Here is an 18,692-nt window from a genome sequence, read left to right as displayed (position 1 = left end):
ACAACAACTTCCATCTCCTTATTACACTGGTTTTCAATTATTAGTACTGTTGTCAGGTGTGCGGTATAGTGTTTTGAGAACCACTCAGCCTTCTACTGTCTCGAACACATGATATTCTGGATAAGAGTGTGGGATGGTAGAATTCTGTCTACTGTGCATCACATGTTTGTTTGTGCAGGCTTAAAATCAGTTGCGGGAAGAAAGTAGACGCGGTGGTCGGACGGCACCGACAAGTACCTGTCGGGCAATCTATAGATGTTTTAGTGAGTGTGTAAGGAAGAACCATGGAGTTTATATGCTGCTCTACGCTTATTGTGTCATTGACTATTGTTATTAAAACAAGAACTGTTGAAAAAAGTACTCTTGTAGACTTTTGACACAACCTTGTTAGAGGCGATACTCATTTTATGATTCATGTAAAGAAAGGTCGTGGTATGCAAGCCAACTTTCTTTTAACTGTAGTTCAATTTGTTTCTAATGTCTGACTGTATGAGAGACTTGCAGGAATTTACATATTTTTTTTTGTGTAAGGAGGTGCAGTACATCATTAGATGACGAAAAGTGAAGTTTGTGTGTCTACGTATTTCGTAAGTGGAAAGAGTTTAAAAATTCCTGTACCTAGCATTATTCAACGGAGAAGAAGTCAAGAGGATTTCCAGCAGCCAACTATTCAGTAAAGAAGAGTGGCTGCAAATTCCAAGTAAGTCACCTCGTAAAGAGGTGGAATGTCGTTTGCTGGAATAAGCTGATATAACCCAGATCCACACTCACACTTTAAGTCATCAGAACATTAGAATGTGGCAACCTGTGTGAAAGGACCAAAAAAACAGGAATTTGAAGTCAAAAATGAGAGAAGAAGCTATTATGTGTTGCCATAGCAACCAAACATAATAAGGCAAGGGAATTACTCCGAGACATTGGAATATATTCAAGTATCCAATGGAGTGAAATTGAAATGGAAAAACATTAAAGAAATGAAAAATCCACAATGGTAAAAATAGTAAAGAAGATTTTGTTGTATTTGTCTAAGAAGAAGTATGCACAGAATGCTTCAGCTAAGAAGATTCAGTGCAGGGAGTATATAGCTCTCACATACATCGTGGGGACGTAGATGCGGAAACCAACATACATCCGATGTCACTGGCACCAGCTGCTGTTCACTAGTGTTGACCTGCCTCCACATCCACTCACCTACACAACGAGAATTCTATGCTGGGTGGGCATGAAACAAAACTTGATTACTTTAGTACGAAGTGGTACAAGATACTGTTCAGTGAACTGTTATTGTGTAATTATCATATTTAAAGTTAGTTTTAAATGCTTACAAGAGCTGAGACATATAAAAAAATGGAAACTATACAACAGGTTGGGGGACACTCAAGACCCAGCTATGGCCACGAAGATGAGCAAAACAGTGCCTGACTGGGCTGCGTTGATAAATTTAATCAAAGCTCAGAGTCTTAAGTTAAACTCATTAAATTCTCAATTAAATGCTCAGAGTGATTCTAAGTAATGAATTAGACTTGGTAAATTCTCAATTAAATACTCAAATGACAAATTTAGGTTTGTTAAACACCAAGTCAACTCTCAAAGGAAGGAATTTAGTAATCTATGAGAAGGAATGGGTCCTTTGAAGACTGAATTTGATGCCATAAGTAATAAAGTAGAGAATTTAAAAGTAGATTTAAAGAACGAGTTGACAAATTCTTTGACTACTCATATAAACCATATGTTTACTAACATTAGTCAGAAACAGAATGACACTTTTCAAGATTTATCGAAAATGTTAGAACTTGACATTGAGAACAAATGTAATAATGTAGAATCAGAGCTTATTGAAAAGTTAGGATCTTTTGAAAATGTTGTTGTTGTTGTGGTCTTCAGTCCTGAGACTGGTTTGATGCAGCTCTCCATGCTACTCTATCCTGTGCAAGCTTTTTCATCTCCCAGTACCTACTGCAACCTACATCCTTCTGAATCTGCTTAGTGTATTCATCTCTTGGTCTCCCTCTACGATTTTTACCCTCCACGCTGCACTCCAATACTAAATTGGTGATCCCTTGATGCCTCAGAACATGTCCTACCAACCGATCCCTTCTTCTGGTCAAATTGTGCCACAAACTTCTCTTCTCCCCAATCCTATTCAATACTTCCTCATTAGTTATGTGATCTACCCATCTAATCTTCAGCATTCTTCTGTAGCACCACATTTCAAAGCTTCTATTCTCTTCTTGTCCAAACTATTTACCGTCCATGTTTCACTTCCATACATGGCTACACTCCATACAAATACTTTCAGAAACGACTTCCTGACACTTAAATCAATACTGGATGTTAACAAATTTCTCTTCTTCAGAAACGCTTTCCTTGCCATTGCCAGCCTACATTTTATATCCTCTCTACTTCGACCATCATCAGTTATTTTGCTCCCCAAATAGCAAAACTCCTTTACTACTTTAAGTGCCTCATTTCCTAATCTAATTCCCTCAGCATCACCCGACTTAATTAGACTACATTCCATTATCCTTGTTTTGCTTTTGTTGATGTTCATCTTATATCCTCCTTTCAAGACACTGTCCATTCCATTCAACTGCTCTTCCAAGTCCTTTGCTGTCTCTGACAGAATTACAATGTCATCGGCAAACCTCAAAGTTTTTATTTCTTCGCCATGAATTTTAATACCTACTCCGAATTTTTCTTTTGTTTCCTTTACTGCTTGCTCAATATACAGATTGAACAACATCGGGGAGAGGCTACAACCCTGTCTTACTCCCTTCCCAACCACTGCTTCCCTTTCATGTCCCTCGACTCTTATAACTGCCATCTGGTTTCTGTACAAATTGTAAATAGCCTTTCGCTCCCTGTATTTTACCCCTGCCACCTTTAGAATTTGAAAGAGAGTATTCCAGTCAACATTGTCAAAAGCTTTCTCTAAGTCTACAAATGCTAGAAACGTAGGTTTGCCTTTCCTTAATCTTTCTTCTAAGATAAGTTCTAAGGTCAGTATTGCCTCACGTGTTCCAGTGTTTCTACGGAATCCAAACTGATCTTCCCCGAGGTTGGCTTCTACTAGTTTTTCCATTCGTCTGTAAAGAATTCGTGTTAGTATTTTGGAGCTGTGACTTATTAAACTGATAGTTCGGTAATTTTCAGATCTGTCAACACCTGCTTTCTTTGGGATTGGAATTATTATATTCTTCTTGAAGTCTGAGGGTATTTCGCCTGTTTCATACATCTTGCTCACCAGATGGTAGAGTTTTGTCAGGACTGGCTCTCCCACGGCCGTCAGTAGTTCCAATGGAATATTGTCTACTCCGGGGCCTTGTTTCGACTCAGGTCTTTCAGTGCTCTGTCAAACTCTTCACGCAGTATCATATCTCCCATTTCATCTTCATCTACATCCTCTTCCATTTCCATAATATTGTCCTCAAGTACATCGCCCTTGTATAGACCCTCTATATACTCCTTCCACCATTCTGCTTTCCCTTCTTTGCTTAGAACTGGGTTTCCATCTGAGCTCTTGATATTCATACAAGTCGTTCTCTTATCTCCAAAGGTCTCTTTAATTTTCCTGTAGGCGGCATCTATCTTACCTCTAGTGAGATAGGCCTCTACATCCTTACATTTGTCCTCTAGCCATCCCTGCTTAGCCATTTTGCACTTCCTGTCGATCTCATTTTTGAGACGTTTGTATTCCTTTTTGCCTGTTTCACTTACTGCATTTTTATATTTTCTCCTTTCATCAATTAAATTCAATATTTCTTCTGTTACCCAAGGATTTCTACTAGCCCTCGTCTTTTTACCTACTTGATCCTCTGCTGCCTTCACTACTTCATCCCTCAAAGCTACCCATTCTTCTTCTACTGTATTTATTTCCCCCATTCCTGTCAATTGCTCCCTTATGCTCTCCCTGAATCTCTGTACAACCTCTGGTTCTTTTAGTTTATCCAGGTCCCATCTCCTTAAATTCCCACCTTTTTGCAGTTTCTTCAGTTTTAATCTACAGGTAATGTAAATGAAAATGTATATAACATTAAATACAATGATGTAAGACAAGGAATGAATACTTTGAAAGAGAGTGTAGATAAGCATAATGAATTAATGCCAATTATTCAGTTGCAAATTACAGGTGTCAATACACAGGTAGATAATGTAGAAAGGAATTTCAAAGAGAAAATAGCTAACTCTGATATTAAGATAATTAGTCTGGAGGAACAATTTGGAGAAATTACAGATCGAGAGGTTATCGAGAAAATAACATCTGGGAATGCATTGCCTATTCCTTCTTCCGAACTTAATGATACCAGGAAGGGTATGGACAACCTATGGAGAGAAATTAAGCTAATCCAACACAAAGTAGAAAAAAGGGTAACTTCACCTAAAGTTGTGTTACTAGTGAAGTGGTGACTGATTTGCAATGGGGAGCTAATTCAGGGTTATCTAGACAATTCCCTAAATTTAAGCTGGAAGGAGATGTACATCTGACCCATTTCTTAAAAAGATTTAAGGAAGCTTTGCCAAAAAATTGGGAAGATTCCAAGAAGATCGAATTTGCTGCGGGGTACCTTCTAAGGGAAGCCTCAGAATGGGGAATAGTAAATATTGAGAATTTTTCCTCTTGGTTAGACTTTCAAAAGAAATTGAGAAGTACTGGTCTGCCAGTGCTCAAGAAAAGTTAATATCAGGTCTGTGAGACCCACAATATTATAATAATACTTGGGGTACTATGAGGAAATATTTCGATTGGCATTTAGCACAAAAAAAAAAAAAAAAAAAAACAAAAAAAAAATAAAATAAAAAAAAATAAATAAAAAAAAAAAGAAAAAAAAACGGGGGGGAGAGGGTGGAATACAATGTAAAGGATGTAAAATTTTGTAACTCCCAGGGACATCAACATTCTGAGGTAACGGGCGGAGTAACAACAGTCAGATCCCAAGCTGTTTTTGATGTTTCTTCCAAAATAGTTACTTGCCCCAAATTCATTTAAAATCTTAAACTATTTCATCATCTATTGCCCAGGGATGTTAACATTCTGAGTTAACAGGTGGAATAATGACCCTCGGATCCCAAGTTGTTTACCCTATTTCTTCCAAAATAGTTTTCTTGCATCAAATTCCTTTAAAATCTTAAACTATTCTGTTATCTATCCCCCAGGGACGTTAACATTCTAAGTTAAAGGGCAGAGTAACAACCGCCGTATCCCGAGTTGTTTTCGGTGTTTTTTCCAAATAGTTTCCTGCACCGAATTTCTTTAAAATCTAGAACTATTCTGTAATCTTATTGCTTATAAAACTGGATATTACTATGAAATGGAGAACAATGTAAGAGAGTCACAGAAAAAGTGATATCTAGATGAAATAAACTAAATAGAGGATTATACTTATGGAAAATATAATAAGATGTGACTAGCTTGAACAACTATTATACCGCAGTGTATAGATTTTCTATTTTGTATAGAGTATTTTATGCCTTTTATGAGATGTGATATAGATGGGAGGGTTTGTACAAATTTTGAAAGAGGTGGGTATTGTAGTTAAAAGTATGATTTACAAGAACAGATAAATCATGACTAACACAAAACACACATCACACCTTTCAAACAACCCTCACAAACAGGTGTGCCTGATTCTTCGTCATTTGCCATTTCCATAGAGTTGCAAGGATTTCCTTCGGGGACCTCAAAGGGTGAAAGTGGGACACGTTCGTTCTGTAGGAGATGATTTAACACCAAACCTCCTCCAGCGTCTCACTCAAGTACCTGGCGGGTAGGTATCCTAGGGAAGGGGGATGGGAAGGGTTTCCTGTCTTTAGGGCTATCTTATTTCTCTTCTTCAATTGTTTACTCAAGTGTCATAAACACCTGAAGTTTACAATTGAGAGGAAAAAAAAGGGGGTGGGGTGGGGGGAGGGGGGGTGGGGGGTGGGGGGCGTGGGAAGAAGGAAGTCCTCATAATTTTTAAATATATCTATTTTATCCTTTCTTACTTCTCATTTGAGTACTAGTCTGTTTTTTCCCTCTTTCCATATTCACAAGCTTGTATTGCTGAAGTCCTTCCTTATTTCCGTGGTTACTAAAAACCTCACAATGTGAGAGTCGCCAGATGTTGTAGGGAAAATGTATGTACAAGTGGAAATATGCACACTTATATAGGAAGCTATGATGGTTCTACATTGAATATACATAAGAAGAGGTGCTCACACAAAACAAACAACTATAAAGTAGTAATGAGTAGTGGATAAATCAGAGAGAGGCGCGAGCAAAGAAAGAAAATGAAAGTAGGAGCAGAATTAGTCACGTTGATCATTAAGAAACATCAGTGTAATGGATACTCTGATGAATTGAAGGATAGTGGGATGTAAATAGTATATGTAGACATAGTATCTATAGAAAATATAGTAGTTGATAAGTAGAGGAGAACTCTAGGGAGTAAATGATGTATTAAAGAACTGATACGAAGTTTAAAATAGATTTACATCTTTACCAGAAGATAATTAATTGTGGTATACATAGAAATATATACTAGGGTAAGGAACTGTGAGGCCTACTCAGAAAGGATAAGGGGGGTGTACCCAGTATTCACTAAAGATTAATATTTCTATTATTTACGCCATTCCCTTAAATGGCACAAAATGCATATAGTATATTTATAGATATATTTATTGCTATTCAAGAATTCATCTATGGTGTAGAAGGAGTTGTCAAGGGGATACGATTTCAATTTATTTTTGAAGCTATTACTGGCGTCTGTCAGATATTTTATTTCATCTGGTAATTTGTCAAAAATGTTAATAGCAGCGTATTTTACCCCTTTCTGTGCCAAAAATAGGTGGAGTAAAGGATAGTGTAAGTCTTTCTTTTTTCTGGTATTATAATCGTGACCGTTGCTGTTGTTTTTAAACTGGTCCATGCTGTTGAGAACAAATTTCATTAGTGAGTAAATGTACTGTGAGGCTGTTGTAAGAATTCCCAATCTTTTAAAAAGATGCCTGCAAGATGGATGACTATGAATCCAACACATTATTCTACCTACTTCGTTTTGAGGAGTGAATACTTTTTGTCTAAATGTTGAGTTACCTCAAAATATTATTCCATATGACATCAGAGAGTGAAAGTATGCAAAGTATGTTAGCTTACTAATTTCTGTATCCTCAAAATGGCAACTATTCTGACTGCAAAAGTTGCTGAACCTAGTCGCTTTAGGATGATCTGTAGCCTAAAAAATAGGGATGTTTTGTAAGGGGTGTACCTACCAGAATGGAAAGAGGAAGTGCTCTCATAAGGTCAACCCACAAGCAAGGAATAGGTGCTGATTCTAGGAGAAGGGAACAGTTGTTGTTGTTGTGGTCTTCAGTCCTGAGACTGGTTTGATGCAGCTCTCCATGCTACTCTATCCTGTGCAAGCTTTTTCATCTCCCAGTACCTACTGCAACCTACATCCTTCCGAATCTGCTTAGTGTATTCATCTGTTGGTCTCCCTCTACGATTTTTACCCTCCACGCTGCACTCCAATACTAAATTGGTGATCCCTTGATGCCTCAGAACATGTCCTACCAACCGATCCCTTCTTCTGGTCAAATTGTGCCACAAACTTCTCTTCTCCCCAATCCTATTCAATACTTCCTCATTAGTTACGTGATCTACCCCTCTAATCTTCAGCATTCTTCTGTAGCACCACATTTCGAAAGCTTCTATTCTCTTCTTGTCCAAACTATTTATCGTCCATGTTTCACTTCCATACATGGCTACACTCCATACAAATACTTTCAGAAAGGACTTCCTGACACTTAAATCTATACTAGATGTTAACAAATTTCTCTTCTTCAGAAACGCTTTCCTTGCCATTGCCAGCCTACATTTTATATCCTCTCTACTTCGACCATCATCAGTTATTTTGCTCCCCAAATAGCAAAACTCCTTTACTACTTTAAGTGGCTCATTTCCTAATCTAATTCCCTCAGCATCACCCGACTTAATTAGACTACATTCCATTATCCTCGTTTTGCTTTTGTTGATGTTCATCTTATATCCTCCTTTCAAGACGCTGTCCATTCCATTCAACTGCTCTTCCAAGTCCTTTGCTGTCTCTGACAGAATTACAATGTCATCGGCGAACCTCAAAGTTTTTATTTCTTCTCCATGAATTTTAATACCTACTCCGAATTTTTCTTTTGTTTCCTTTACTGCTTGCTCAATATACAGATGGAACAACATCGGGAAGAGGCTACAACCCTGTCTTACTCCCTTCCCAACCACTGCTTCCCTTTCATGTCCCTCGACTCTTATAACTGCCATCTGGTTTCTGTACAAATTGTAAATAGCCTTTCGCTCCCTGTATTTTACCCCTGCCACCTTTAGAGTTTGAAAGAAAGTATTCCAGTCAACATTTTCAAAAGCTTTCTCTAAGTCTAAGGGAACAGTATCGTGACAAAAGTCAAAGATTTTATAGGGATTATTCTGGGAAGTGTGAATTCTATGAACGACTAGCATTATTATGGAACTAAATGAGAGTCAAAAGAACACTTTCATTTCATCCAGAGTTCCTCCAAGCTACAAATAATGAGAATAGTACATACTAGGAAAAAGGTGGTACAAAAGATAAGAATAGAAAATAGTTTACTCATGTGTTAAGTTTGCAATTGAAAAAAAAATGGAAAATAAGGAAGTACTCATAATTTCTAAATATCAGTAAAGCTGCCTAAAACCATGAGTAAATGTTCATGTCTTAATAACAATGTAAAATAAGAAAAGAGTAGAGAAACAATACGCGAAAGATTGTTCAAGAGAGGACAGAGAATTGTTATGGAAAGGAAAGATATGTATAAACATATGTAAGAAATGTATACTGTTAAGATATGAAGTGTTATTATGAGTGATATTATTTGCATAATGATTATGTATAAAATACTGCGTGTTCGGTCTTGGGGGGGGGGGGGGGGGGGAGATATGTAGTGATTCGAGAATTTCTGTGTAAATTCTAGTACTACTCAGCCTTCTACTGTCTCGAACACATGATATTCTGGATATGAGTGGGGGATGGTAGAACCCTACCTACTGTGTGTCACATGTTTGTGTGTGCATGTTAAAAATCAGTCACAGGAAGAAAGTAGATGTGGTGGTCAGACGGCACTGACAAGTATCTGTCAGGCAATCTATAAATGTTTTAGTGAGTGTGTAAGGAAGAACCATGGAGTTTATATGCAGTTCTGTGCTTATTGTGTACTGACTATTGTTATTAAAACAAGAACAGTTGAAAAAAGTAGTCTTGCAGACTTTTGATGCAACCTCGTTAGAGGCAAAACTCATTTTGTGATTCATGTTAAGAAAGGTCATGATATCCAAGCCAACTTTCTTTTAACTGTAATTCAGTTTGTTTCTAATGTTCGACATATTCATGTGGAAAGTGAGATTTTTATTCTGTATGCAGGCCAAATACATCATTAGTTGATGAAAAGTATGAAACTGGAAGATGAAAAATGGAGTGCTCAGATTAAAATGTATGTAAGGCAGAGATGCTGTATTTTGCCTCTACTGTTAAACCTACACATCAAAGAAGCAATGACAGAGATAGAAGAAAGGTTCAAGAAAGTATTAAAATTGTACGTGAAAGGATGTAAATGATAAGATTGGATGACTACATTTCTATCCTCAGTGAAAGTGAAGAAGAATCACAGGATGGAATGAGCAACCTTATGGATACAGAATATGGATAAGAGAGTAAGTCAAAGAAAGGCAAAAGTAACAGAAATGAGAAAATGAAAAACTTAACATCAGTGTTAGGGATCATGAAGCAGACAAAGTTAAAGAATAAGGAGCAAAATAACCCTTGATGGTTGGAGAGAGGAGGACATAAAAACAGGTTAGCACTGGCAAAAAGGGCATTCCTGGCCAAAAGAAGTCTATCAGTGTTAAACACAGGCCGTAATTTGTGGAAGAAATTTTGGAGAATGTGTGTTTGGAGGAGAGCATTGTGCAGTAGTGAAACATATTGTGGAATAAACTGAACAGAAGAGAATCAAAGCATTTGAGATGAAATTCTACAGGAGGATGCTTAAAATTAGGTGGACTGGTTAGGTAAAAAATGATGAGGTTCTCCACAGAATCAACGAAGAAAAGAATACATGGAAAGCACTGAAAAGAAGAAGAGACAGGGTGGTAGGACATATGTTAAGACGTCAGGGGACAATTTCCATGGTGTTAGAGGGAGCTGTATAAGGTAACAACTTCAGAGGAAGACAGAGATTGGAAGATATCCAGCAAGTTATTGAGGATGTAGGTTACAATTGTTGCTCTGAGATGAAATTGTAGGCACAGGAGAAGAATTTGTGGCAGGCTGCATCAAACCAGTTACAAGACTGGTGACCCAAAAAGAGAACAGTAAAACTTTATCTTAAACAGTCCCAGCACCAGTTTCTGCTGCCACCAGTAGCTGCAATCTGCTTGACAATGCATTCATGTTATCAGATTGCAGCATTGTTGACAGGTGGTCTCTGCACTGATTGGCCATAAAATGTGAAGTGTGGCAGCAGCCATTCACTGTTTGTTGGTGCAGCATCGTATTTTTAATTTTGTTTTCCTCATCCACGTTAACTTCACTGTCCTAATTTAAAGCCTTTATCACTTGAAATGTTTTTGCTATCCAGTGTCACTATGACCCTCCAGTTTATACTTCCCATTCACTTTTAATCTGAACTTCACTGTCCACCAGTTTGTAAATTTTGCCACATATCACCATTCTTACAAGTGTGTGTTTGTTTGTTTCATTGTACCAGAAGAGGTAGATGTCCTCCCAGTGGGTATCATATGTGATAATGCCTATCTCTGTTGTCCATTAAGGCCTCAGAAACTCAATGATCACAATCTAGTAGAACAGCTGTGAATTGATTCTAACAAGCACAGAGGCAAAACCTGCAACAGAAACTATAGCTGGTCATAAAGTTTAATGTCAATTATGTCATAAGGTAATTAGTTTCACACAAACTGAAATACACTACTTTCGGGTTAACAAGTTCCAGTAAAACTAGATGAATCACTGGGATCAGCAAACTGAAAATAATGCCTTCAATAATAAAACTAACTGGGAAAGGGCTTAGTTAAGTTGTGAAATATCAGAGCATATACAACATGTATAGTACTTAGAAAATGTATGTAAACTGAGAAATAAGTAAATAACAAAATTAATTATTCGTAATGTATATATGCAGACTGAAATGATAAAAGAAAACTTGTACCAAGGCTGGGATTTGAACCTGGGTCTCCTGCTCAGTAGGCAGATGCACTAACCACTACTCCACTCTGGAACAGTGGCTTTGCACACGAACACAGACTACCCTAGCATGCCTCCTTCCTCAGTCCAAATTCCGATCAACACCTCAGTCCACTTGGTATTCCCCCTCAACTCTAGTAGTGTTGAAACTCTGCAACTGTGTTTGAATAACACTTCAGCATCAAATGAAACAGGGGATCCTGCCTGAAACTTAGGCAAAGGTGCTTTAATCAAATGAAACTATATGGTTCCACAGACCTTTTCAAGTCTCAAACATCTATGAGGTACATAAATATGCAGATTTATGTGATGAATGAAAATTTGTACCAAGGCCAGGATTCAAACCCATTTCTCTTGCTCACTGCATATATAAATCATTGATGTTGAAGACTTGAAAAGGTCTCTGGAACTGTATAGTTTCATTTAATTATTGTTAAGGGTGCAATATGAGCAGATGGGTGATTGCCCTGTTTCAACCTGAAGTCACAGCAGTTTGACATCAATTTGGTACATATCTCACAGTTGTTAGATTGGTAACTGTAGAAAAATAATCTGAATAGTGTATTTTTAAAGGGAGCAGCAGTACTGAATTTTTTCTCCCTCACTAGCGTAATTACATAGTATTTCTGTTTCCAGGTGTTGGAACATTTGATTTCTTTGGGAATATCCTTATCAGACTGCTGGTGGGATCCTGACCATAAGACAACATTGCTCCATTGTGCAGCAGAATGTGGTGTGGAAATGCTGAAGTATCTCACAAATCTTGGTCATACAGAACATGTTCCAGATTACAAAGGGCACACCCCATTACACTGTGCCATTCTGTCATCAAATTACATAGGAGCAAAGTATTTGCTTGATGAAGCACATGTCCCAGTTGATGCCAGGGATTTTGATGGAAACACAGCTTTAATGCTGGCAGCCAGCAAGGATCTGTATTACAGTGAACTATTTGATATGTTTGAGATTCTGGTGAATGCCGGGGCAGACATTAATATTAAAGACAGAAATGGTAAGACTATATACCAATTGGTAGAGGGTGCTTGGGCTGATAAGATGAAAGAACTACTGGATTACATGCAATATCGACTTTAATTATAACAGGTGTACCACTTAAAACTGGTACACCTCATGCTCGAGATTAAAGTAACGGTGAAGTAACTAAAAAAAGAATAGATAAGAGTAATGTTAAAAAATATGTAGTTATCTATTTATAAGAGATGCTTGAAGTGGTTGCCATGGACATCCAGGCCACTTCACACAAGCAGTTCGCCTAGAGACGATTAAGTGGTACATGAGGTGTACTAGTTTTATGTGGGACACCCCTTACATGGGCCAGTAAAAAGTCCTGAATGTTAACATAAGCAACAAATGAAGCTGTGGGATAATGTATTTGGGGTACTTATCTACATACAATTTATTTTTGTATGTTTCTTTATTTTTTGAATAAAGATCTAAAAACCATATGAAACACTTTCAGCTTGAGATATTTTAAGAATATATAGACATTTATAAATGTTTTCTTATGCAATCATTTCCTAAGAAATACAAGGAGCTGCCAAAAGAAGCCTACATAATTGTGGAATTGAGCATATGAGCAGGTTGTCAGTGTAAGTTGGTTCTAAGAAAAATTGCACAAATAAAATTTACTAATTTCTGTAATTCTTGAAACTTTCTGGCAGATTAAAACTGTGTGCCAAACTGGTTCTCAAATCTGTGATTTTATCTTTTGTGGCAAAGTGCTGTAACTGGGTGAGGTATCCAAGCATGAATGTGCTCCCATGACCTCATTCAAATGGACTTGTGTGTCAGTGTCAAAAAAACTTACTGAAAGGAAACAAACAATATAACTATCTATGTTACTATGAAATGACAGAAAAAAAAGTAACAATTAAAGCACTAATATTAATAAAATGCAGCATAAGTATTTACTTAATTGTGCAGGTCATAATACATCTACATCTACTCTCTGCAAACCACTCTGAAATGCGTGGCAGAAGGTACATCTGATTGTACCATTTATTAGGGTTTCTTCCTATTCCATTCATGTATAGATTACAGGAAGAATGATTGATTGAATGCCTCTGTGCATGCAGTACTTATTCACATTTTATCCTCACAATCCCTGTGTGAGTGATACATAGGAGCTTGTAGTGTATTCCTAGAGTCATCATTTAAAGCTGGTTCTCGAAACTTTGTTAGCAGTCTTTCTCGAGACAGTTTATGTCTATTTTCAAGAGACTGCTAATTCAGTTTCTTCAGTATCTCTATGACACTATCCCATGGATCAGACAAACCTATTAACTACTCATGCTGCCCTTCTACGTATATATTCAATCTTCCCTGTTAATCCAATTTGGTACAGGTCCCACACAGTTGAGTAATATTCTAGAACGAGTCACACAAGTGTTTTGTAACCAATCTCCTTCGTAAGAGTGATTGCACTACCCCAGTATTCTACCAATAAACTGGAGACTACTACCTGCTTTATGCACAACTGAGCTTATGTGATCATTCTGTTTCATATCTGTACAAGTGTTACACAAAAGTATTAGTACGAGTTGGCTGATTGCAACAGTGATTCATTGATATTACAGTCATAGGATACTACACTTTTTTGTTTTGGAAGTGCGCAATTTTACATTGCTGAACTTTTAAAGCAAGTTGCCAATCTCTGCACCAGTTTGGAATCTAATCAAGATCTGACTGAATATTTATGCAGCTTCTTTCAGAGAGTGCTTCATGATAGATAACTGCATCAGCTGTGAAAAGTCTGCAGTTGCTATTAATATTGTGTGCAAGGTAATTAATATACAACATGAACAGCAAGAGTCCTAACACACTTCTCTGGGACACACCTGAAGTTACACGTACATCTGATGACAACTCTCCATCCAAGGTAACATGTTGTGTCCTCAATCCAGTTGGAAGTTTCACTTGATATCCCATATGATTGTACTTTTGACAATAAGCTAGGTGTGGCACTGAGTCAAATGGTTTTTGGAAATCAAGTAATACTGCATCTACCTGACTGCCTTGATCTAGAGCTTTCAGTATGTCATGTGAGAAAAGTGTAAGCTGGGTTTCACGTGATAAATGTTTTTGGAATCCATGCTGGTTGGCTTTGAGGAGGTCATTCTGTACAAGGTATCTCACTATGTTTAAGCTCAGATTATGTTCTAAGATTCTACAACAAATTGATGCCAAGGATATTGGATGGTATTTTTGTGGATAACTTCTACTATCCTTCTTGTTGATGGATGTGACCTGCAGTATTTTCCAAGAACTGGGCGCAGTTTTTTATTTGAGGTGCTTACGATAGATTACGGTTAAATGAGGGGATAACTCAGTGCAAATTCAGTGTAGATTCTGACAGGTATCCCATTGAGCCCTGGAGGTTTGTTCAGTTTTAATTATGTCAGCTGTTTTTCAACATCACTGACACTAATACTAATTTCATTCATCTCTTCAGTGGTATGAGAATTAAACTGGGACAATTCTCCTTGGTTTTCCTCTGTAAAGGAACATTTGAAAATGGAGTTAAACATTTCAGCTTTTGATTTGCTACCCTTAGTTTCAATCTCTGTCTTATCCACTAGGGAATGGACACTAAAGCCATTACATACAACCAGAATTTCTTAGGGTTTTATTAAATATCATGTGACAATATTCTGCTTCAATAGCTATTGAAGGGATCATGTATTGCTTCCTTAACAATCAAACTTCTTTCATTGAGCATCTCTCTATCTGTCAACATGGTGACCCTCACCAATTTCAGGAATGCATTGAACCACTCTATTATAAAATCCATGAAGAGTTTGACTTAAATCTTTCTTTTTTTACTCCATCATCGCCCCCTCCACCTTTTTTCCATGGGATGGAATTTATGTGCTCCAACTCTCTGTGTCTAGTGTTGTCCTCGTGAAAGTGGTGCAAGTGATTTCTATATCTTTGAAAATCATGAAACTGAGTTGGAATTTGCGTACCAGCCTGATACTCCCCTTGTCAGATGTGGGGAACTACTTAAAAAACTGCATCCAGGCTGTGCAGAACACTGGGTGGATGTGATTTGGGGCTGGTAAATATTCTTGAATCCTATAAGTAGTGTGCTGACATGCATGGCTATCCAAGCGGGTCAAATGTTCGGCTTAGATAACAAAAGCAATTGTCCAGCAAAATCTGGCAAACACCACCTCAAAAGTTAAGTTCAAAGGAGAGAGTCTGAAGCCTTTGAAATCAGTATCAGAGTTGTTGTTGTTGTGGTCTTCAGTCCTGAGACTGGTTTGATGCAGCTCTCCATGCTACTCTATCCTGTGCAAGCTTCATCATCTCCCAGTACCTACTGCAACCTACATCTTTCTGAATCTGCTTAGTGTATTCATCTCTTGGTCTCCCTCTACGATTTATACCCTCCACGCTGCCCTCAATTGCTAAATTTGTGATCCCTTGATGCCTCAAAACATGTCCTACCAACCGATCCCTTCTTCTAGTCAAGTTGTGCCACAAACTTCTCTTCTCCCCAATCCTATTCAATACCTCCTCATTAGTTACGTGATCTACCCACCTTATCTTCAGCATTCTTCTGTAGCACCACATTTCGAAAGCTTCTATTCTCTTCTTGTCCAAACTAGTTATCGTCCATGTTTCACTTCCATACGTGGCTACACTCCATACAAATACTTTCAGAAACGACTCCCTGACACTTAAATCTATACTCGATGTTAACAAATTTCTCTTCTTCATAAACGCTTTCCTTGCCATTGCCAGTCTACATTTTATATCCTCTCTACTTCGACCATCATCAGTTATTTTACTCCCCAAATAGCAAACTCCTTTACTACTTTAAGTGTCTCATTTCCTGATCTAATTCCCTCAGCATCACCCGACTTAATTTGACTACATTCCATTATCCTCGTTTTGCTTTTGTTGATGTTCATCTTATATCCTCCTTTCAAGACACTGTCCATTCCGTTCAACTGCTCTTCCAAGTCCTTTGCTGTCTCTGACAGAATTACAATGTCATCGGCAAACCTCAAAGTTTTTATTTCTTCTCTATGGATTTTAATACCTACTCCGAATTTTTATTTTGTTTCCTTTACTGCTTGCTCAATATACAGATTGAATAACTTCGGGGAGAGGCTACAACCCTGTCTCACTCCTTTCCCAACCACTGCTTCCCTTTCATGTCCCTCGACTCTTATAACTGCCATCTGGTTTCTGTAAAAATTGTAAATAGCCTTTTGCTCCCTGTATTTTACCCCTGCCACCTTCAGAATTTGAAAGAGAGTATTCCAGTTAACATTGTCAAAAGCTTTCTCTAAGTCTACAAATGCTAGAAACGTAGGTTTGCCTTTTCTTAATCTTTCTTCTAAGATAAGTCGTAAGGTTAGTATTGCCTCACGTGTTCCAACATTTCTATGGAATCCAAACTGATCTTCCCTGAGGTCCGCTTCTACCAGTTTTTCCATTCGTCTGTAAAGAATTCGCGTTAGTATTTTGCAGCTGTGACTTATTAAACTGATAGTTCGGTAATTTTCACATCTGTCAACACCTGCTTTCTTTGGGATTGGAATTATTATATTCTTCTTGAAGTCTGAGGGTTTTTCGCCTGTCTCATACATCTTGCTCACCAGATGGTAGAGTTTTGTCATGACTGGCTCTCCCAAGGCCGTCAGTAGTTCTAATGGAATGTTGTCTACTCACGGGGCCTTGTTTCGACTCAGGTCTTTCAGTGCTCTGTCAAACTCTTCATGCAGTATCTTATCTCTCATTTCGTCTTCATCTACATCCTCTTCCATTTCCATAATATTGTCCTCAAGGACATCGCCCTTGCATAAACCCTCTATATACTCCTTCCACCTTTCTGCCTCCCCTTCTTTGATTAGAACTAGGTTGCCATCTGAGCTCTTGATATTCATACAAGTGGTTCTCTTCTCTCCAAAGGTCTCTTTAATTTTCCTGTAGGCAGTATCTATCTTACCCCTAGTGAGATAAGCCTCTACATCCTTACATTTGTCCTCTAGCCATCCCTGCTTAGCCATTTTGCACTTCCTGTCGATCTCATTTTTGAGACGTTTGTATTCCTTTTTGCCTGCTTCATTTACTGCATTTTTATATTTTCTCCTTTCATCAATTAAATTCAATATTTCTTCTGTTACCCAAGGATTTCTATTAGCCCTCGTCTTTTTACCTACTTGATCGTCTGCTGCCTTCACTACTTCATCCCTCAGAGCTACCCATTCTTTTTCTACTTTATTTCTTTCCCCCATTCCTATCAATTGTTCCCTTATGCTCTCCCTGAAACTCTCTATAACCTCTGGTTTTATCAGTTTATCCAGGTCCCATCTCCTTAAATTAGCACCTTTTTGTAGTTTCTTCAGTTTTAATCTACCGTTCATAACCAATAGATTGTGGTCAGAGTCCACATCTGCCCCTGGAAATGTCTTACAATTTAAAACCTGGTTCCTAAATCTCTGTCTTACCATTATATAATCTATCTGATACATTTTAGTATTTCCAGGATTCTTCTATGTATACAACCTTCTTTTATGATTCTTGAACCAAGTGTTAGCTATGATTAAGTTATGTTCGGTGCATAATTCTACCAGACGGCTTCCTCTTTCATTTCTTCCCCCCAATCCATATTCACTTACTATGTTTCCTTCTCTCCCTTTTCCTACTGGCGAATTCCAGTCACCCATGACTATTAAATTTTCGTCTCCCTTCACTACCTGAATAATTTCTTTTATCTCATCATATATTTCATCAATTTCTTCATCATCTGCAGAGTTAGTTGGCATATAAACTTGTACTACTGTAGTAGGCATGGGCTTTGTGTCTATCTTGGCCACAATAATGCGTTCACTGTGCTGTCTGTAGTAGCTAACTCGCACTCCTAATTTTTTTATTCATTATTAAACCTACTCCTGCATTACCCCTATTTGATTTTGTATTTATAACCCTGTATTCACCTGACCAAAAGTAAGACAAGGAAATGTACTATTTTATGAACACATGGTCTCACAGTGATATGAATTAATATCTTCTGGAGCTGTCAGCTGTCAGGTGGTTCAAATCCCATGAACTTTTGACTGAGCTCTCCACAGCATTTGGCCAGTGGTAAATGACTAATGTGTCACCATGGCTTCACCTTTATATAGCCACACCATGGGCTGTGATGTCACCAGTGTTCTCTTACTTGGCAAATATGGTAACGATTTTGTCCTGTGTCTGTCACACCTGCTTCAATGTCACAATGGCCAGGTCCCAGACTGTGTTTAGCTGCAGACTGCCATCCTTACTGATAGTGTTTCCAGATATTTTTATTTCTATAGCTTATTTTATAACACTATCCCAAAATCCTATCACTCTCATAATGACAAATGTTTCATCAACTAGAATTAAGTGTCACTTTTCTAAAGTGTGTTC

General features: G+C 37.8%; 1 protein-coding gene across 1 annotated transcript in view; it reads left to right on the top strand.

The window, feature by feature from the left end:
- LOC124781976 (serine/threonine-protein phosphatase 6 regulatory ankyrin repeat subunit C-like) overlaps positions 1 to 12,972 on the top strand; it is a 383,424-nt gene extending 370,452 nt beyond the window's left edge. Inside the window, exon 18 of the mRNA XM_047253904.1 lies at positions 11,901 to 12,972. Coding sequence (XP_047109860.1) covers positions 11,901 to 12,359 — 459 coding nt within the window. The 3' untranslated portion in view covers positions 12,360 to 12,972. The remainder of the gene's footprint in view (positions 1 to 11,900) is intronic.
- Positions 12,973 to 18,692: the final 5,720 nt, after the last annotated feature.

The sequence above is a fragment of the Schistocerca piceifrons genome, chromosome 1, assembly GCF_021461385.2.
Source record: "Schistocerca piceifrons isolate TAMUIC-IGC-003096 chromosome 1, iqSchPice1.1, whole genome shotgun sequence".
In the NCBI taxonomy this organism is placed as follows: domain Eukaryota; kingdom Metazoa; phylum Arthropoda; class Insecta; order Orthoptera; family Acrididae; genus Schistocerca; species Schistocerca piceifrons.
The sequence above is the reverse complement of the archived record's forward strand: the minus strand, read 5'-3'. Positions and strand labels throughout refer to the sequence as shown.